Source organism: Condylura cristata, unplaced genomic scaffold, assembly GCF_000260355.1.
Source record: "Condylura cristata isolate star-nosed mole 26May11 unplaced genomic scaffold, ConCri1.0 scaffold00002, whole genome shotgun sequence".
Lineage (NCBI taxonomy): Eukaryota > Metazoa > Chordata > Mammalia > Eulipotyphla > Talpidae > Condylura > Condylura cristata.
The window spans coordinates 43,927,772-43,951,040 of NW_004567103.1; the positions used below are offsets into that span (position 1 = coordinate 43,927,772).

Genomic DNA, 23,269 nt, shown 5'->3' on the forward strand with positions numbered 1-23,269 from the left:
ATCTATCTATCTAATCTGTCTAATCTATCTATCTCTATTTTCCTGTTCAGAGGAGCATTGAATAGGAGATGGAGCTAGGTGAACTTGAGGTTGAGGGTGGGTTTTTCTGGAATTGTCTCAAAGTGAGAAACTGATGTAGGAGAGAAGTTATGCTAGAAGAAAGGTTATGAGAAGGCAAGCACAATAAAATATTTGACACAGGTAAAAGGTTGGCTTTGCTAATAAGAGTGTAGAGCTGTAGAGCTAATTATAAGACAATTTGTGTTAGCTTGCTTTTTATTTTCTTCTGTAGTATAGTAAGCTGAGATGGATGAAGGAGAGGAGGACAAGTATTAGAAATTTAAGAAGGAAAAACACATGGTCATCTGAGAGAATTGGAAAATGAAATTATCAGTGAGAGATAGAACTGCAGAGGTTGCCAGATGCTCACTTGAATAATTAGCACTATTTTCTCCCCCCCCCCCCCCTTACCTTTAGCTTCTTGGATGCAGAATTTAACTCTTCTGTTTCCTGGTAGAAAGTTCCAAGTCCTACATCTCTGCCATATTTTTGTGATGTTTCCTCTCCTTTTGTTGGTTTGACTTAAACTGTTATCCTGTAATATTTAATCGATTTTCTATTCCTTTAACCTTTCTATGTCTGGCACTTAAAATGCTTTAAAAAAATATTTCTTGAATAAGCAAGGTTTGCATAAGGCACAAATTCAAAATGTATAAAAGGGTAGCCATTAAAAAGTTTCTCTCCCTCCCTATCAGAACTCTACATATTATTCCTAGAGGTAGCCACCTTTACCAGTTTTTTTATTGTATAGAATATCTCTGGTGGAAGAATACATTTTTAAGTGCTACTATGCCTGTATGCTTTCTGTTATTCCCTGAATTGATGCCATACAATACTCATTCTTTTGCATTAAAATTTTTTATGTTGGATCTCTTAATATTGCAAGTATAGGTCAGCCTTGTTCTTAACAATAAAAATGATAGTATTTCTTGAACAAGCATCTTATTTGATTAGATCCTGGTTTATTTTCAGTAATTCTGAGTGAATGTGCTTTTTTCTCTTAAATTATATATATTTGAAGTATATTCGGAAGCAAAATAATTGTTTTTAATTTTGGAAGCTACTGGAATTATTCCAGTATACCCCTTACATTAGTATCTTCCCCTAATTGCACATCATGTTGCTTTTTTTAAAGTTTTCACTGTTTTTTTTTCCATTGCAGCTTGCTTTTTTTTAAATTCTATAATAGTTTATTTTTACATGTTTTTGTGCATTTTTCCATCTCAGTTGCAATCCCCTTGGGTTTCTCATCACCAAAGTCCAGTGACTTCCCTCCTCCCACTGTTTTTGATCCCATTCCCTACTCTATCCCCACAAAATGTCTCTGTTATAATGCGTTCATTATTATCATTTTCTTGCCTGCATTTACTTGCTTTTTATTTAGCTTTATCGAGGTATAAATAAACATAAAATTAATATTACATTGCTTTTAACTTAAGGTCTGTAGAGCTACTGCTGTGTATCACCAAATGATAGGAAAAGAAATTTGATTCTTCTTACACAGAAGTTGCTTATATTAACATTTTAGACCAAAGATTCTAGTTTTTCACACTGTTTATAGTTTGGGCCTAAAGAGTCTTTGTTGCAGAGGCTTTCCTTTGTACTGTAGGATGTGTGGCAGCATCCCTCACTTCTACCAACTAGAGGCCAGTAGTAGCAAACCTCATCATCTAGACTTTACAATTAAAAAAGGCACTGCCAAATGTATCTTGGGAGACTTAAGTCCTTTCTTTTCCCTTTGAGAACCATGAAGCTATATAGACATATAGAATATTCTTGACATTCAGAATTCAGTTTCAGAAGCTAGCCTATAAATCTTGGGGGAGGAGGGGAAATAAGAAAAACAAAGCAAAAGGAATTTTAGATTTAGCCTTGTTTTTATAAGAGGACTTTTAAGAATTAAATGACTTACTCCAAAGTCTTTTAAAATGGTATATTCTATATACTTGTTCTAAGAATGGGATGAGGGATTTCAAAGTATAGGTTCTTTTGCTTTTAGTAATACATACTGAAATATGAACAAATATGTTAGATTTGTTTCAAAGTAAAACAGAGGCAGTGTGAATATATAGTTAAAATAGAATTGTAGGATTTATTGTTTCAGCTGGGTGTTGGGTACATTGGGATTTGTTACATTCTACTTTGCATATATTTGAGGTTTTCTATAATAAAAAGCTTTTGAAAATATAGGTTTATGGTCTCATTTTTGATTAATGGACATTTTGAATTATTAACTTTAAAAGAAATTTAATGTACACATAGCATTGGATTTTTAATTTTGGTGTAAAATTCCTTTGTGGTGTTTGGGTTAGTGCGCTTTGTTCAAATATCATGGACAGGGTATGAGTACTTAAACTTTTTCTTAGAAGTATCAAGAACATTTTATGAAAACTTTGAAAATAGATTTTGTCTGTTAGACTCTATTTCCCTGCCTTATTGCCTGTAATACGAAGAAGGTAGTTGACACACTTCAGAGACTATCCAGTAATGTCAAACTACAGTGTAGAGAGCATATGAAGGGGAAAGCTAAGTCCTTTTTTTTCCCCCCAAAGATGTATATATGTATGTATGTATACAAGAATTGGGTAGGGTAGGGTCAGAGGTGTAGGGGGTGAGAGAATTCACTAGGGACAGAGTAGGGAACAGATGGCAGTGGCGCTTAAATTTTAGCAGCCAAACAGGGCAGAGATTAAAAAGATTCAAAAGCTTCACAGAGGAGGGGGCCTCCCTGGTGGCTGAGGGGTTAAATTAATTCTCACAGCTTTCATTGTTTCTGCCTGAGTTCTATCCCCTGCCTGGAAACTGACCCCCATGTGGCCGCTGCTCCCCTTAGTGGTGTATTTCAGTAAATCTGCCTGTTGTGCTCCCCACTCTTGTGTCTGGTGAATTCTCTCACCACCCCCTCACCACCTCTAGTCTGTACCCCAATTCTTCTATGTATAAATAAATATATAAATCTTAGAAAAGCTTAAGAGAGGAGTTGAACAACTGTCTTAGAATAGAACTGCATTTAGTTAACTGCATTTTTGATATTGAATGGTCTAAAAGAATTGCATACATGTTCATAGTCACAAAAAACACATGGATTTCTTGAGGTATTTCAAGGACACATGGAGCAAGTTATCAGTAATATAAACTAATGTGTAGTCAGCAAAATCATTCTAATATTGTCACTAGTTGTAATATACAGGTAATTTTGTAGTTTGGAGGAGCAGAAATCAAAGAGACTCAAAACTATAGACAAGGGGGAACATCAGGGAGGAATCTATATTGAAGATAAAAATGAGAAGATTTTTACTAACAGGCTAAAGCAGTATTAGTGAGACTAATTTTTTAATTTAGAAAGCAGTTTAGTAGCCTAGCTTTACTCCAAAAATGGCTTGTAAGGTATTAGTAGGTATTACTAAATGTTACACAATTTCTCATTAGCATATTAAAGTTTTTTGAGAATCCTGTGGAACATTCCAGGAAAGGAAATAGTAGTTTTTGTTTTTTTTTTTTCCATCTTTAGAGGTTAGTATTTTATTGGATTATGAGGAATACTTTGGGAAATGCTGTAATAGCTTGAATAGCAGATTGGGATGTTTGGAGACTGACTTTGGAACACAGTTGGGTAACAGGTTGAGGAATACTGAATCATATTGGTGAAGATTTTAATTTTTCTAAACTTAGGAAGCTCTGGAGGATTTTGAACAGATAAATAATATGAATAAATCAGTGCTTGGAAGTTATATTTTAGGAATAAATAGCATTGGGGAGAAACTACACTAAAGTAGGTAAGTAAGAGGCTATTGAATTATACAGCGATAAAGTAAGGAAGAAGGCTGACTTCAAAGGACAGATCTACAGAATTTGGTGATTAGCTATTGGGAATTTAAGATGACTTTTTAAAAGTTCTTATTATTGCAAAGGAATACCAATTTATGGGTTGAATTTATGGAGCTAGGTTGAAATTACTGTTGGTAGTAGAGATAGAAGACTGAATCAGGGCGTGGGACTGAAATTAGAAGTGCTAGACATGATTGAAGTCATCAGAGTAGATAAACCGAGCAGGTGGATTATAAAAAGGAGGGCGTTTGAGGGCTGGCCTATAAGTTTTAAGTAGTCTTCTGATTAATGTCAGTAAAGCATGCAGAAAAAATTGTATTTTCTTCTGTTTCTGAGGTAGATTTTTTAGATTATAAAATTTTGGTGGGTTTTATATGTACATATATGAGTGGATGGCAGGAAAACATGTATATATCTATGTCATGTCTGGAGCTGGAAAGTTTAATTGACTTAGTAGATAGTTGTTTTGTTGGTTGGGATTTGGCTTTGACTTAATTTCTTTTCCTCAGAAAAGCACCTATATGATTGCTTATTAATTCTAAATATTACTACCTCTGCTTTATTTGTAACTTATTTTATCCTAGACTCATAGTAGGTTATAACATTCATCTTCAAAATAAAGATTTTGTAAGAAATTAACTGTTTATATGAAGCCAATCCATATAGATGGCAGTACATTTATTCCCTTAGCAAAATTTGCTGTTATTTAACACAATCCTTGTGGTTTTTTTTTATATTGCCTACCACTTACACCTCATTAGGATACTACTTAATTTTCAATACTTCATGTAATCTAGTCATTTTCTTGGCTCCTTTAAATATGGTAAGAATCTTTCTTTGGATGCCTAAGTGAAGGTGGACTAGGATGTGAGCATTTACTTTTAGTGTAAAGGGGATTCAGCCTCTGAAATCTGAACTTTAGGATTTGAAGTTACATTTTATATTCTGGACAAGTACATAGGCAGTTGCCTTCAAATTCAGAAAATTAACTCTTAAATTCGTATAGGTGATAAAATCTTTGAAAAAGGCAGAAAAATAATGTTTTCTGTTTGCTTTTTTCCTCTTACTTTTGGGGGACAAATGTGGCTTTCCCCTGCCCCCCCTTTTAAAATTATTTTTTAAAGATTTATTTATTTGTGCATACAGAACTGGGATACAGGCCAGAGGCTCAGGGGTGGTGAGAAGCTTCACCAGAGACAGTGGGGAACAGAACAGGCAGCTCGACGAAGTACACTGCTGAGGGGAGCAGCGGGTGGGTCAGGAGAGTCTCACCTCCCGAGCAGGTGGGAATCGAACGCAATGCGGTAGCCAACAGTAGTAATGCTCATTGCTGTGCTTTCAGCCTGCTGCGCCACCAAGGAGGGCCTCCCCTGCCCCTTTAATTTACTTTCAGTTTGTACTTGTTTCTGCAGCAGTAATCACTTGGTTGGAAGGGCTTGGTAAGTGAAGTTAAAGGGGATTTTGAAGTACTTGTTTGCCAAAATGAAATAAAAGGAAAGTGTTTGAGCACTACTTGTATCTTCTGAATTGCTTTTATCAAATCTTCAGAAACTTTGTTGAAGAAAGAAAAGTTGTTCTATAGTAAGGGAGGTACATTATTTTAGAGTTCCCATTTTATCTAACGAGAAGTAACTCTTGTAATTTAATTTGCCTTTTGAAGCAAATGTATATTGTGGGAAAAATTAAAAGATACATTTCCTTCAATACATAATTTGAAAGTTGAATTGTGAAGTCATTAGTCATGGTAGTCATTAGTGTGATCTACTTATTATTTCTGATTTTCTTTCTGAGTAAACCCAAGTTAAATATAGTTATGTAATGAACTCTGAACAGTAGTAATGCTCAGCTAACCTTAATTTATAAGTGAAAGCAGTGGCACATAACCCCCAGCTGACCTATGATATACATGAATAAAGATAAGTCATTATTTTAAGCCTCTGATATTTTAGTGGTTTGTTATTTATTACACTTTAATTTTGTCCTGTGTGGTGTATTACAGTAAAAAAAACAACTCCATGATCCTATCAAAGCACTTAAAATATAATTAGATTGAACTCAGATCTGATGAGTATAATAAATGGGTGGGGTTTTGAAGATTTATTTTAGTAAGTGTAAAATAGCTAAATAATTTCTGTATTGTTTGCAGACTGAAATAATTTGGGTTATAATAGGTTGAATGCAATATATTACAAAAATCAATTTTTCTTTGTACCTTTTTAATGTACCTACTAGAAAATTTTAAATTATATACAGGGCTTGCATTGTATTTATGTTAGGCATCACCTTTGTAGTCTATCCTGACTAAAGTTAAAGTGATATGAGGAGCAGGTGCTCTAACAAAACCCTTCAGATGTGATCTTGACTGAGGTAGGGATCAGGCAGTAAAGGGAACTGATGTTAGGAGCTTGTAAGATGCAAGACAGAAGCACTTACTAAAATTTGCCTGCGATAACTTGAACAGAAATGCACTATGCATTTTATTTTATTTTTTTATTTATTACAGCACTATGCATTTTAACTTGAAGGGATGAGATTGGTAAATTTGTATTTTAGTGTTGTCTCCATTTGACAAGCTATGAACAAAGATAAGTTAGAAACTTCTCTTGCTGTCTTGCAAGTAGGAAGAAGAAGCAACTGATTTGTAGAATTGGAAGAAGCAACTGCTGTTCACTTATGATTAGTAAGAGATGAAACTGAGAAGCCTTTGAACAGATCATTAAAACCCAGTCTTATGGCAAAGATCCAGATAACAAACAGGGACAAAACCTCCTGGAGGGTAGAGCCAAAGGGCACAAAGGAGATTGTTGAACTGAGAAACTTCCCAACCATCAATCAGACCATCCCCTGCAATAGAGATGAGAGCCCTTGCATGATCTGTTCAGCTGGGTTTGTGAACCTCTGGCACAGCCTTTTTCTTCCATTTTTGAATGGTAGTGTTTTTTATGATTATACTTAACCATGTTTTGTTGTTGTGTATCATATGAGTATGTAATGGGAGATAGATAACTTATTTTAGTAAAAAGGTTTCTGTGACTTGATTGAAAAGTTACTTCTGTATCATCCATGCAGGCTGGATTTTGAATTTGATGCTGTAACTAAATGGGATTTTTGAATTTATCTTCTGCAGGAAGGGGATAAGATAAGATGTATGTGGGAAGAAGAGTAAATCAAATATTTTACCAGCGGTGTGACTTGGAAGGCTTGATTCCACATACATAGTTCATTTCTATAAGTATATGACATGATTGTCCTTTTCATTTTTGAAGTCAGCTTTGACCTTAATGGCTTTTGTGCCCATTAAAATGAACAGGATAAGATGTATTGCATTCCTTTTTACCTCCCTTGGGAGGTAATCTTGGAAGTATGTGTCAAGTATAATCTAAGTTGCTGAGGGACTGTTATAAGCAAATATCTCTTGCCAACCAAAATTGGATATGCAAAATTAATGAGATTGAATTTAGGTTGTGTGAAGTATTGAGATTTTAGGATTGTTAGTGTGGTGCACAGCCTCACTAATTTTGATTGTAATTTTAGTAATTTAGAGTAAGTGCTCAATAAATGTTTGCATTGAAAACATTTAGATTTGAGGACAAGAAAATGTAGAAGTTCTAGAACTGCCAAGATAACAACTTGTAGTAACTAGTCCACTAACTACACTCTTCTATAGATATAATATGGCAGAGATTATATCAGAAAAAGACAGAAAATTGAAACTTGTAAAATTATAATAGAAATAATTGTTCCAAGCTACACTGGAAAATGTTATTTACGGAGTCATTTAAGGCTTTTCCAATTTCTAGTGATTGCGACTTAATCTATGATTGTTTATGAACCATAGAAAGTATTGTGAATAATCTTTAAAATGTGAATTTTATATATGTGTGCACACACACACACATAATAAGTGAGCAGGGTAGAGGAAAAGATGTATTTTTGTTTGCATTAAATGAAATTTTTAGAAGAAAGTAAGGGGAGCAAATTCCATAACCATTACTTTTTTTTTCTAGTCATAACAGCAACATCAGTTTTAGTCCATTGGCAGAGTTCAATCCTTTACTGAGATGAAGTCTAGAGCATAACCCCATTGTATAAAACTCATTTTATGGTGTTGGTCTGACTTAGATGAGGACCTGGAAACTCATCTATTCATATATTAATTTTCTCTGACATACTATCCTTTAAGGAAATAGTTTAAAAGTTCCTCTGGAGTAGGTAGAACTATTATGGCCATCTATATATTTTTTGTGTTTGGAATTTCTTAGCAGACGCCCTGAAGGCCTTTCTTTAAGCCTACCCAATGTTTATGTACTATTTTAACAATCCTGACTGATTTCCAAGTTTGAAAACTCACTTAAAAGCTCTATATTAGAAAGTATTATAGGTTTGATGGCCTAGGAAATTGGAGAGACTTGTTGCCTTCAGAGTAGGGTAAGAGGTAGGAAAAGAATCAAAACTATTAATATAATCCTGGGTGTTTGTAGTGTATTCTGAGACATCTAATACCATAAATTGTTTTTAATAATAGTCTTGGAGTCATTAAACAGATTATACAACATTCTTAACTTCCTGCTATAGAAAGAAGGTAAATATATAGCTCATTCCATAGGGATTTCTGTTCAAACTACTATTACTTGTAGTATCTGGTAAACTACCATCCTGAACAACTCAATCCCTAAGGAATTTTTTAAAAGATTTATTTATTTATGCTTACAGAACTGGGTACAGTCCCAAGGTGTGGTGGTGAGAGGATTCACCAGAGACAGAATGGGGAACAGAACAGGCAGATTGACAAGTACAGTGCTGTGAGGGTAGCGGTGGGCAGGTCAGAAGAGGTCTGCCATGCCGTGTGGGGAAACGAATTTGTGCTGCGGTGTCTTCGGAGAGCTTCATAATGTGCTTTAACCCATTGCTCCACCAGGAAGAACCCAGAAACAACTTTTTAAAAAAACACTTTCATAGGGTTTCCCTGGTGGTGGCCTAGGGGTTAAGTCTCAGTGGCATCACCACTATAGCCTGAGTTCTATCCTTACCAGGGAGCTGACCCACATATAGTATAGCAGACCTCTCCTGTCTTACCCACAGCTCCATTTAACACTGTATTTTAGTAAATCTGCCTGTTCTGCTCCCCATTCTCTTTCTCATGCATCCTTTTACCTACACCTCTGGCCTATACCCAGATCTTGCACACCACCGCCTCTCCCCCCACCCCCCCAAAAAAAAATCCCAGGATATTTTTAAAGCGGTAGAGAAAAAACTAGTTGCTCTAGGAGCCTTTAGATTTACAAACTAATGTGTGTGATAAAGAAGTATTTTGATGTGTATCTTATTCTGAACTTCTTACCTCTGACATTGAAGATTTCTTTGTGAGTTAGCTAAAATTAAAAATCTTTTGTGGGGTGGGAGTCAAAACAGTAGATTTTTCCAGGTTTTTATTGTGGCAAAAATCACACTTTAAAGGTTACCTGTTTTCAGTGTATTGTTCAGATAGTACTAATATTCACATTTTGTACAGCAGATCTCTAGACCTTTACACCTTGCAAAACTGAAATAAGTGCTCATCTCCCCTTTTTGTTTTTGACAACACTTTACTACTTTCTGTTTCTATGATTTTAACTACTTTACATAATTCTGTGAGTGGAACTATATAGCATTTTCCTTTTGAGACTGACTTCACCTAGCATATAATATCCTCTTGGTTCTTTCATGTTTGATCATGTGTCAGGATTTCCTTTTTATATACACATACATATATACATATATATACACACACATTTTATTTATTCATCCCAGATTTTTAAAGTCACAGTTTGATTTGATTAAATTACAATTAAAATAACATTCTTTTGTGCGTGGGGGTGGCTAACTTAAATCTGCTATTCCTGGTCCTGGTAGGGACCTGATTTTTAGCAGTACTTAACAGTGTTTTTTTCATACTTGTTTCTCTTATGCACTAATCTCATCCATTCTAAACTGTGACTTAAAGCAAACTCTCACGTTCGTGTTCTCATCCAGGAGAAAAAGTACTTTTAACCTCAGAGTATTTAGGAGAATGAAATAAATTCATGTATTAAGTGCTTATAATAGCACCCAGCAAGTAGTAAATTTTATTTATCATCATATCTTCTCATAGAAGGACTTATGTAGACTTTAGATTAAATCAAATGAAGTTTCTATTTTACTGTGCATTCGTTGTAAATCTTTCCCTCATATATTAGTAGTATGACTTTAAAACAAGGTCTTCTATAAAGCATATAAAGAGTTAAGTCATTTCCAGTTATATTTGTATCTGTATCTTATAAAAGCCTTTTTTTTTTTCTTTTTAAAAAGATTCATTTCTGCATACAGAGCTGGGGTAAAGGCTAGAGTTTCGGGGGCGGTGAGAGGATTCACCAGAAACAGTGGGGACTGACAAGTACATTTGCTGAGGGGAGCAGCGGGCAGGTCAGGAGAGGTCTGGTCAGAAGTCTACTGCGCCCTGTGGATCACCTCCAGGGCAGGTGGGGATTGAACTAATGTTGAAGTGGCTTTAGGTTCTTAATGCTGTGCTTTAACCTGCTGTGCCACCAGGGAGGGCCATAAAAGCCTTTTTTAAGATTTAATAGGAGGGATAATTTATTAATAGATTTAATTGTAAAGACCCCAGTTGTGTAGAAAAGCTCTGAAGATAATTTGGAAAGTTTATCTTAAACATTCTATTAGTGTTATTGATAAATAATTAGAATTTGTTCTAGCAGGAAATACTAGATAAATTGCTACAGAGAACAGAAGGGTTTTGAAAAAAATGAATATAGAGGTAAAATCAAGCATTAATTTTAAATGGAGGGAAGGGTGATGGTTATAGAAGGGCAGTGATCTATGGGGGAGAGATTGTTTAATTTTAAAAGAGAAACATACATACCTAACATATTGGTAAAGGAATAAAATTTGGTTTAAAGCAATCACCTAACGTGTTAACTTCTTTTGAATATATTAACAAAGCCAAATTTTTAGGAATCCATGTCTGTAATTTAGAACTATCCCTTTGGGGAGAAGAACAGAAAAAAAAAAAAGAATCTTTGACAGTTTGAAAATGTCCATAGAAACTGAATGATGACTATGAAAACCTAATTAAAATAATATTAGCACTTGTAAGATTGTCTTTTAATTATTTTTTAGGTGATTTTTTTTTATGGCAGGTGAAACTGATTAAAGGGAAATGTAAATAAAATAAACTTTACTATCAATTGAAGTAATTTCAGCACATAAAAAATTGAAGGCAGAGAATTTGAAAGCCTTTGATAAGAACAACAAAATCCTAATGATATGCTATTGATAAAGGAGAATGTCTCATTTTGTCAACAGTTTTGTAATTCATATTTATCTAGTGCTAGTTATTTAAATTAAATGTGTATCCTCCAGACTTGATAAACCAGTTAAGAATTTATCTTAAATGTTCTATTAGTGTTATTGATAATTAGAATTAGTTTTAGCAGGAAATATCTAGTAGCATTTTCTTCTGATAATATACTTAATAGAAATGTAGGTGTGCTGTAAGTTAATAATGCTTAGTTGATTATACAGATTGCCATTGGTCCCTTCACGAATTACATGTTTAATACTTTCGTGTTACGTATGACATGCATGCTTCTTTTTTGAATGTTATAGCATGCTGTTGATGATTATGTATGGCTTGAATAAGTGGTTTTGTATTTTCTGGTTTTAACTAAATATCCTTCAATGTGGACAAATAGTTTTAATATTCATGTAAAGAAACCTTGAATTGAACAGGGAAAAAAGTGTCACAGAACAGGAAAATGGCAAATAGTTACTTTCCATCTGCTACTATTACTGTTGAACCTTGTCTTGACTATTCTGTGACACACCTGATTTTGAGCAGTTGCAGTTAACAACACAACATTGTTTTTATCTTGTGTTTTATTGTATTTTATAGTCAGTTGAAAAATAGTATTACATGTATATACTTAATAAGCACATTTATGAAGTACATGTTGAATACTAATTGTGCCTAGCATTGGAAGACTTGGAGACCACTGGCTTCATCCTTTTCTTGCCTTGCAGAAGTTAGCCAAATTCTTTGATGTCAACTTTGCCAAATTCTTTGATGTCAAATTTGCCATTTAGTGATGGGTATAAAAAGTTAGTTCCATCTCAGGCCTTACTGCCACTACTCTTTGACCTGAGGAAGTTTCTTCCATCACATTCTCCTATTTTGGTATTTCTCTATGTAAAGTGTACTGGGGACATGGTAAGCTGTATTTTCTAGTAATTTTGTGCTCTTAGTTTAACTACTGAAATTAGTCTTTTGTAATTATATGGTACGTACATTATGTGGTAGCTTGGAGGGAGAGGGAAGCGGGACACTAGAGATTTAAACTGTTTTTTCTCTTTTCTTGCCCCAATATGCAGAAGCATTGCTTTTTCATTATATATCCCTTTCACAAACTTGCTTTACTGGCATAGACCTTGAAAACAACCATAATCATAGGAATTTGAACAGCTAGATGAAAAAAGGAATTTAAAAAGTTTGATGTTAGAGAGTAGACATAACAAAAAATCTATTGCTATTTATGAAGTTCTTAAAAATCTACACAAATCCTTTTGAGAATTTCTATTTCCCGTGCTTGTTTTTTTGCCTTTATACTAGCTTTTCATGAAGTAGCAAAAGTCAACTTTAAATTTAAAAGCATTCTTTTTATATTGCTAGTGTGTATTAATTAGGAATTCCTGCTAAATGTAAAGATTAGTTTACACAATTTCAGATATGTGTTAAATATACTTTGGTGGACTAGCTTAGGGACTTGAGTGCCATTTTTATAATGCTTACTTTCCCAGCAGAACTTTTAGAAAGAGTTGTATGTATTTGTTTCCAATTCATCTCTTGCATTCTCTTAAAACTATGTTAGGCTAGTACTTGACAAATTGTTGTATCTGAAAGTGTTTCTCAGTCCTCATATTGAAATGATTTCATCAACTGGTTTCTGAACACGTTTCCTTTTAGCTCACTGGCTGATTCTTTTAATCGCTTGTTAACTTGGAAGTGCTTCAGGGTTTACTCTTTATCGGTCTCTAGTCCATTCCAGGTAATTCAGTACCAGTTAAGTAAACTGGTGATGCCCAAATTTTTACCTGCAGGACATATTTCTGCCTGGACCCAAGACCCATCAATTGCCTGATTGATCATCATGCCGTAGATACTTCCTTTTATAGCCAAAAAGTGGGCCTGTGATTGGCATTCCATCTGACAATCATTTATACCTCCAGTCTACCTAGTTAATGTTAAGTCTTTCTAGTTGCTCAGGACAAAAGCCTTTGAAATGGTCTTTAATGCCTTTCTTGTTTTCCTCATATAACTCCCTGTTACAAAATGTTTTTGATGCTACCTACATGAGGAATATTTCCTCATTCTGACCAATCCTTACTTCTTAAATAAGCATCCTAGTTTAAGACCATTGTCATTTTTTGCTTTGGTAATTAATAGTATTTTCCTAATTTAATGAATTTCCTTCTGCCTGTACCTCCCCATAGTCTTTAATACAGCATCCAAAGTGACCCTGAATTTTAATGAAATGTAATTTAAATTATATTACCCTTCTAACCCTTCAGTAACTCCCCTCACTGAATTATGTGAGATCCCACTAATGGCCTATGAGGAAATGCAGGATGCTTAATATCGTAATATGATCTCCACCCACACAAAACACATTTTTATCTCCTTGATCTTATATCATTTACCACTCTTCACAGTCATTCCATTCTAGTCACACAGACTTCCTTGCTTTTCCTACTGAACACACCAAACATACATTCACTTAACCTTTCTTTTTGCCTGAGTTACTTTCCCTTACCTTTCAGCCAGGGTCAGATACTTTCCTTGTCTCCTTCAGGATCAGAGGTTACAGTATGAACTAAGCTTTATCAGAGTGCACTGTGTTTCTAGTTAGCATGTACTTCCCTTTTTCATTTCCTGCCCCTCTCAGTCCTGCTGTACCAGCATAATACTTAATCACCACCTAAAATGTACTATGTATTTACTTGTTTGTCCCAACAAAAAGTAAATCTGATGAAGATATAAACTGAATTCTTGTTAAGTGTTTTAGTTTATCCTTGAAACAGAAACTAACTGGCACACTGTCATACTGTTAAGTTTTTGTTTTAATTTTGATGTTATGGGGAAGGGTAGTTGATTATATGGAAATTGGGAGCCACAACAAAAGTCTGTTCACTCTTTGACAGGATTTCTAATTGATTATTTAAAATAACTTTTCTATTGAAGTATAATGTATGATCAGAGAAGTATACAGATTGTATGTGGATACTTGGTGAAGTTTTACAGAAAGAATGTAGGAAAAAGTTGTAAGTCAAAAAGTAGGATAAGAACCAGCAATGTGGAAAAACTGTATCCAGTCTTTATAAAGGTAGTCAGTCATCATAGTTTTGTGCTTTATAAATGATAGGAGAGCACTGCTGGTGGGAATGCAAACTAGTACAAACACTATGAAAAACTGTTTGGAGGTTCCTCAAACTGCTAAACATGGAGCTTCCTTAAGGCCCAGCAATTCCACTCCTAGGTATCTACCAAAAAGACACAAAAACACTGATTGAAAAAGATACCTGTACCCCCATGTTTATTGCTGCTTTATTTACAATTGGAAAAACATGGAAGCAGCCCAAATGCCCAAAAGTAGATGACTGGATTAGAAAGATGTGGTACATATATACAGTGGAATATTACTGAGCAACCAAAAAAGAGAAACACATGTCTTTTGCAGCAACCTGGATGGAGCTGGAAAAGATCACGCTTAGTGAGATAAGCCAGAAAGAGAAAGAAAAATACCGGATGGTTTCACTCATAGCAGGAGTATAATGGACCAGGCGAGAAAATAACAAGAATAATGAACAACCATGTACCAGAGACTTTTTGTGGGGGTGGAGTGGGGAATGGGATCAAAAACGGGGTGGGGAGGGAAGTGCACGGGATTATGGTGATGGCACATGGGTGACTTGGTGATGGGAAACCTGCGGGGATTACAATTGAGATGGAAAAAAAAATGTACAAAATGATGTAAAAATAAACTTTTTTTTTAAAAGATAAATAAAAAGAAATTTCCTAAAACTTCAAAAAAATGATAGGAGAAATACACATACACACAGACACATTTTTAGAGTACCTCCTTTTGTTTAAGGTTGTGACATTCTTTTGTCAACATAAATTGTTAATTTTCATTGTTTTAGCATTCACTGTATGAGTGAATATATAACGATTTATTTTCTATTCCAGTGCTAGTAGATAAATAAGTTTACACTCTGGAGTAAATTTGTATACTTTTGGTGTCATGTGTGTTTTTTGTTGGAGTGAAATTGCTTGGTTTCTTGGGTGTATATTGTTCAGTTTTAGAAGTTGTACTCAGAAGTGTACACTTTCCCTCCCGCCAATAGTTTGATAGATTTTCTGTTACTCCACTTGTTTGCCAGCAATTGACATGGTCTGCTTTCATAATGTTAGTCATTTTGGTGTAGTTACGTAGGATTTTTCATTGTGATTTTAATTTTCCCAATGTCTAATAATAATGAATACCTTTCAAACTGCCTTTTCTCTTGAGCCTTATAACCAGCATCTTTCTAAGAATAACCAGTTTTTAGGACTGTTAAATACCATACATTAAAAATGTATTATCATTTACAATAGGATATTAAGGACAAGGTAAATTTGCCTCGTACTTGTGCGGTATTAGTTGCTATGCAGTTGATAAAGAGGAATTACTGAGAATTTATCAGATTAATTTTATTACTGTTTGTTATCAGACTAATTTTATTCCTTGGATATTTTAAGATATCCAAGATATGAGTATGATGTGAAATGACTAAAAATTGAATGTAACACTTAATAGGTAAATTGTTTTTGAACCATTTGTAATGCTATCCATATGAACTGATTCTTAAAAAAACACACACACACACACACACACACACACACAAAACCCACAAAAACTCCACTTTGTGTATTTGCACATCAAAGGAACATAGAAAAGTAAAGGTTAAAGTCTTTTCAGGTAGATTATTACCTATATTAGAAGTTCTTCTGTAGAAAAGTTTTGCTCATGTAGTCATGCTAATTTTCTCAGCACTTTTGAAAGAAGTATTCATTATCTAAATGGATGTATGAGCCAATACATATAATTAATTCTACCATAAGTGCGTGTAAAGGAGATGGTGATTGAATTAGTCTTGAAGGATTCGTAGAAATTGGTTAGATGAAAAAGGAAAGAGCTAGAAAACAGTCCAGGCATGTGGTAAAGCATACAAGGATGTAACATTGAGAAAAGGACATGTGTTGTGAAAAATGATAGTTTCAGTGTTGATACTGAAGTTGAAGAGCAGTTTCAGATTGAGAACATTCTTGAATACCAAGTTAATGTAATTGCACTTTATACTGTAGAAAATAGAGAATTAGTGCAATTATTGAATCAGGAGAGCGATGCCATTAGATTTTTTTTATTAGGAAGATGATTCTGGAAGCTGTGTAGATGATAAATTGGTGAAAGCAAAAGAGGAGAGGCTGGAAATGGAATGGCAGGACTCACCTGCAGGTGATAGTTTGAACAATTAGGTGGCTTGTAAAGCAACTCATTAGTAACTCAGGGATGAAAGGAGTTAGCTTGTGGGTAGGTAGGCTATATTTATTTTGGACATGTTAAGTTCAGTGTACCCAGGTTGTTTTCACGTTCAATTAGCTGTGAGTAGCTTTGTCCATGCATGAAACTTTAGTCGAAGCTTGTTCTGTAGATGCTGGTAAAAGTATTAGCAGTAGCAGTAGGAGTAGGAATATCCTTAGCCCTTCAGTCAGGTTGTATTTTATTTCATCTTTACCGGTTGCCCATTCCCTCCCCACCATAATTTTTTATTCTGTCTTTCTAGATTCCTTTATCCATTCTTACATTAGTTTTGTCCCCTTTTCCCTTTTCAAAACTATTGTCTGCCCAGAAAATAAGACAAGGAACTTTAAAATTTAAAGACATCTGAAAACATAGTTGATTTTTTTTTTTTTGGACTTAAATTTATCTAGTCCTGGGTGTGTGATATTCACATTCTTTGTCTTCTATTTAACTTGTAAAATTTTTGTGTAAGAACTTAAATGTTTTGTTATAGTGATGCAGTGATTGCACTTGACTATAAAGAAAGATACTCATTTACATATCTGGAAGAAATTTATATATATAATTCTTATTTTATCTATGTACTGGTACCCTCTTAATTTCTAGTCATCAAAATTTTTTTTTACATATGGTAGCTAGCACAGTATATGGCACATGGGAGTTGTTTATTGGAGGAATGGATGTTTCTGTATCTTGTCATGTAATGGAGGAAGAGGTGACTGTGCTCCAGTAGCTATACTTATGAGCGAAGTGCCTTGGATTGTCACCCCTTCTGGACTTCTTAGGGATGTTACTCCTGTGTTTTCAGCCTCCCTTGATAATAGATCTTTTGCATAAGCATTTAAATATGTGCTAGTCTTTCCTGTCTTTAAGAACAGCAGAAAACTCATTCTTTTCTATTTTCTTCTTTGCTATATTTTACCACCTCCCATATTTGTTTCACCCAAACCAGACTTCCTGAAGTTACCTCTACTTGTTACTGAACAGTTTTTCCTCACTTCTTGTCCACTTTCTCATCATCTGTCTTGATTATCTTCAGTATTTGATGTTACCTTTTCCTATCTTGCTTGAAAAACATGTTTTCCTCCTCTAATGAGGCACATTTTCCTGGCTGCTCCTTTTCTTTGCAAGTTCCTCTTCCTCTGCCTGTTCCTCGATGTTTATATTCCTCATTGTGACTGCTTTCTGTTCTCATCCTACTCATAGTCCTTGAGTGATTATTAGGTTGGACACTTACTACTCTATTAATAATTATTGGTATCTTTCATATACTCAGCACAGACCTAGCTCTAGACCAGCTCCCTGAAGGTCTCCATGACCTTCAGCCTTGAACTCATTACCTGTCTTTGCTGCCACCTATACCTGCTTAGTGTTTCCTATCTGCATCAAGAGTACTACCATCTACCAGAGGACCTAACCCAAGCCAGAGTTCCCTCTTCTCATTCTCTATCCCTACTCTTTCTATTCTTGATTGTGATTATTCAGATTAACTATTTTAAAATTAGTTTAAAATAGGCAATTTTCAGGCCTTCCCTGGTGGCACAGTGTGTTGAAGCCCAGCACTATGAAATTATCTACAGCCATTGCAGCAGGAGTTCGATCCCCAACCAGGGACATAACCCACATGGTGCAGCAGACCTCTCCTGTCTCGCCTGCTGCTCCCCTCAGCAGTGTATTTTAGTAGCTCTGCCTGTTATGCTTCTCACTCTTCTTTGGTGAATCTCTTGCCCCCTGCATTTCTGGCCTGTACCCCAATTCTGTATGCAGAAATAAATCTTTTTAAGAAACAGGAAGTTTTCATGAATATTGGTTACACAGTTATTTCATTAATAAAAACACATTTGCTTTTTAAAACTATTTTTTGATGTATGGGGATCTGTGATTTGTTAAAAGATGGCTATATTCAGTATTTGTTCTAAGTCATGTGCTATTTCTTAAAAAAAATAAAAAGAATCAACATAGGAAATGATGCTGTATCGCTATCAGTATAGAAATAAAGTTAGTCTGACTGCTGAGAAAAATGGTATGACTGTTACTATCCACTCTTTTCCACCATTGCATGCATGCTCACTTTGTTTCCCAGCCTGGTTTATGGTAAAACTCCTTGAAAATAGAAACATGTTAATCTTTCCTTCTTCAGCCACATTTCTCAGTGATGTAGATATTTGTGGGCATTTATTAATGGTAGATGTTTGATAATACTTGAATTTAAAGCTTAAGTTTGAGTAACAGTTTCAAGGGAATGGCACCTTCTTTTGCATTCACAATGTACCTACTCTGGATGGGCAAAGTGGATGCAATTTTTGAAAAAGAGGTTTAAAACTATTAGAATTTGAATCTGAATTGACCATAGGAATTAAATAGCTATAATTGAAGTCTCAGATTACTTTCAGTTTGTGACTCAGACCACTTAAAAACAAAATAATTCATTTTTCTTTTAATAATAAACAAGCTCTCATTCTGCCTTTATTTCTATTTTGGCTTAAACTCTTAATATTTAGAATTAAGATAGATTGTTTTGAAAAAGTAAGCCACAGCAAAGAGCAATGATTATTAAAAACAGATGACTTTTAACTTTTAGATAATTTTCACTTTGCCTTAGAGAGGGTTTAGATCTCTTGCTGTTTTTGGGGGCCAGTGGGCTGCTTCTCATCTGCATTTTTTTTTTCCTTTAGATATTAGGATCAAGGAAGAAGAACCTGATCCGGAAGAGTGGCAGCTCAGTGGTGATTCTACATTGAATACCAATGATCTAACACATTTAAGAGTACAGGTGGTAGATGAAGAAGGGGACCAACAACATCAAGAAGGAAAAAGACTTCGGAGGGTAGCTTGCACCTGTCCCAACTGTAAAGAAGGTGGTGGGAGGTATGCATACATGAAACATTTTTGTTTGTTTCAAAGAGTGCTAATATAATCTAGTTTTTTTTTTTTTTAAACATTGCATGTCATTGTCACTTTATTATGGGAAATTATCCATTACATGACCATTTTGTGTGTATGTTTGTATGAATGTGGCAGTAAAAGAGAACAAAATTATGGAAACAGTTTTCATACCTAATGCCTTATTTTAAACAAAAATTAGTTTACCTAAAAAAGAATCCACATAACAGGTGCTAATAATCTTCACCAAGAAAATTATAATAGTCAGGGAACTTTTACCCACAACTTTGAAACTTAAAAAGCAAAAACTGACAGAACTCTAAAGGAATACTAACTGAATTCCCAGTCATAGTGAAAAACATTTAACACACCTCTCAAAAAAATGCACTTTAAGTAGACAAAATATCTATTAATGTAATAAATAGATATTTTAAATAGCCTTAATAAAAATTTTTATGTACCTTTTATTTACACAATGACCGGCCCATTTACAGTAATTATAATGACTAATATTTGAAGCTGATTATATTTTAGAAAGTCTTAATAAGTTTGGCATGGAGAGGTTGAATGACTGTAATAGGCGCACACAAATGGGATCTGAACCTTGTTTTAACTCTTTACTTCACTGTCTTTTAAGTAGATTTGCTTTTGTATTTGATTCTTAGATATTTGTATTATTCGGTTTTTTGAAATATTTTCTTTTTGGTCAATTTAAGTTAAATGTGGGGTTCTGATTAGGTAATAACTTTTATGAAATTTGCACTCATTTTAAGAGTGCTTTCAAGGTAAATTGTTTATGAAAGTCTTATGTAATTGAAGGTCAAGACCTGGCTTCTGTTTTACTTCTTTAAAATTAATATCATTTAAAATCATATATATTAAGACTAATACATGTTCATGAAAATTGAGAAGTAGAGAGGAGTATTTAAACAAATATCAAAATCTTACCCCACTTCAAGGTAACTGTTTGTAATGTTTTTCTGTATGTCTTTCCAGAATTTGTTTATTTTAAAGTAGAATTGCATTCTTTTACATTTATGCTCTTGTTTTAAATTTTTTTGTGACCATATTTCCAAGTGTATACAGAGTCTGCATCAGTTTTTTTGTGACTGTATAGTATTATTTTTTATGGTTAATAGAAGAACATAACATCATTTGTTGGGAGTTGTCATTGTAATCCTTATACATCTTTGCATGTTTGATTATCTCATCAATGTAAGTTTTCAGCAGTTGAAATGTTGTATATCATTTATTTATAACACTCATCAGTGGTATGAGAATCGACTGCCCCTTATCCTTGTCAGCAATGAATTTTATCATTTTAAAAACTTACGACAGTTAAAAGTAATGCTTCAGTATTGTTCTACTTCCTATATTTTTTGTTACATTGTGAGATTGAGCATTTTTGCCATATGTCGTTTTGCTATTTTCAAGTTTCTTTTATGAATTATCTTTTGTGAATCTTTTAGTTTTCCACTTTTATACTGCATTTTCAACTTTGTATGTCAGTAGTTTGCAATTGCAGTTGTTACACAGGTAAAGAGAGAGTCCATCACTTAAGTTTGTCAACTTTTTGTTTTAAACAAAATATAGTTGATTGAATCACTTACTCTTAAGCAGTCAAATTGAATTCCTAAGGGAAGAAGAATCGTTTCTTAGAATTTATTCGAACAACTAGTTGTAGCAAAGTGTAATGCAAAGATGAGAATAGGTAGTACTTTATATATTTTAGAATATTGGCCATTTTTCCACTCAGCTGTATATTTTTAAAAAGAAATATGGGCAAAGTGGCATCTTTTGAAACTTAAATTTTGTTTACCTTTTTTGAGCAAGCTGTGAAATTAAAGATTTTTTTAAAGCTTAAAAAAATGGGGCATTTAGCCAATATTAAGCAGAATCAGCATTCAGAACCTTTCTAGTTGAATACACAAATAATTTTAATGAAATAAATTCTAAAGACAATTATATGTAGGTTTTGTATGAATTATGTTTCAGACCTTAATTTACAAATTAAGTTACTTTGTAAAATCTGTTTTCTTCTCTGTCAGCATTCAGTGTGTATTACATTTTTCTCACACCAGGTGGGAAGAAAAAAGAGATTTGATTCACTTCGTTTTCTTAATCCTGCTACCTAGAATTTAGCTTTATTCTGGGTAACTCTTATCTTGACATTAAATCATAGGAACAAATTTAGGCACTCAGGAATAGAAACATTAAAAGTTATTTTTTCTAGGTTATAGATTATTATTAGTAGTTTGGTTATGTATCTCAAGAGTAACTTGGCTAACTCTTATTACCTGAAGTTTGTTGAAAAACTCATGTCAATTCTTTTCCTTCCCATCACATGCCATAATTCCATATAGTACATCTAGAACGAATTGACTAAAAACTCCTTTTTAAAAGGAAATTGGACCTTGTTAGTGGACTTGGCCTTTAAAATGAATGTACTGTGTGCACCCTTCTGCTCATTTCTGTGCCTCTGTCCCATTTTCAGAATGACGATAATTAAAAAACTCTTGTCTTCTAGGTTCTTTGAGAACCCAGACTTGTTGCTACAATTTGTGATTATTTTGTGCTTTGTTAGTGCTCTCAAGCTAAATTTTGCTAGGTTGGTAAAATAACATTTTTGAGTGTATAAAAGTGCATTAATTCACCTGACTATATATAGGCTTAGAAAAGAGGGAAGAAGTCATAGATGAATTGAATTGGGTTCTCTGTGAAATTGCTGCCGTAAATACAGTATCTAAAATTGGTATGTATAACAGTGGCCACAGACATTTTTTTCTTTGGGTTATTTAAAACTATAAAAAGCTAAATTAAATGGAAATAATACTGGCTTTAGTTGAGGCTTTGACATTGTAGGTGAACCAGAAAAACCGGTTTCACTTAGCTCAGCTTTTTGTAGAAATTGGGGGTGGACTGGAGCAGAATCTAGGATTGTGTTAGGTTATAACATCCTTGCCCTTGAGACAACAGCATGATTCCTCCTTGTCTTTACTTATGCTATTCCTCTGCCTGGAATGCCTTCCCTCCTTTCTATCTAAATCCTACCCACCTCCTCCATGAAGCCTTCTCTAACTACTGGAGCCCCATTGATGTCTCCTTGTTCAGAACACCCATGGCATCTAACAGCCAGCACTGCACCGTTTAGCACTGTTTGTCCTATGGCAATTTCACATGCTACTGAGTGTGAGTACATTAAAATATAAATGTGGGGAAATATGCATTTTTCCATTAAAATTGAAAAACAATAGGTATGTAGTATACAAGAGGATTTGTAGGTTTATGGAAAGTTTATAGGCTGGCAAGGTTTATAGGCTATATCTAGACTGAGATTGGGGGGAGGAAGGGAAGTTGGAATCGTAAATGTAAATCTCAGAGAAACATTGCAACCTTTGTATTATGGTCTTGATGATCAATGGTTGTAAAATGACCTATTTTTTATAAACTCAGTTGTTTTTATTCTGTAACTAGCCTAATTTTTTTAAAGCTTGGAAATAACATTTTCTGTAATGTTTAAAACTATATCCATTCTGGAATCAGAGAAGTTTTTCTTCTTGCTTAGACTAAGATACCTCTTCACCCATCAAAGCATACCTTCCAAACCCATTCTTGATATCAAATACTAATAGGTAACAAATGTTAAGTTTTATGATGTGGAGAAAACTATTTTATTACATCCCTGATGTGTATGATTTTGGGCATCTTGCATGGTTAATACCAGGAAAATTTAACGATAAAGATGTTTTTGACTTATGTTACATATAGTGCTAAGGGAGCTAAGACAATAGCTCTGTTTAGATTTTTTCCTTGATTTTCTGCAAGTCACTGTATATTCAGAATAT

The 23,269-nt window shown here is 34.2% G+C and overlaps 1 protein-coding gene across 1 annotated transcript in view; it reads left to right on the forward strand.

Moving 5' to 3' along the window:
• Window positions 1-23,269, forward strand: part of SP3 (Sp3 transcription factor) — a 48,356-nt gene that overhangs the window by 20,688 nt on the left and 4,399 nt on the right. The window contains exon 5 of the mRNA XM_004674525.2: window positions 19,217-19,409. Within this exon, the coding sequence (XP_004674582.2) occupies window positions 19,217-19,409 (193 nt within the window). The remainder of the gene's footprint in view (window positions 1-19,216; window positions 19,410-23,269) is intronic.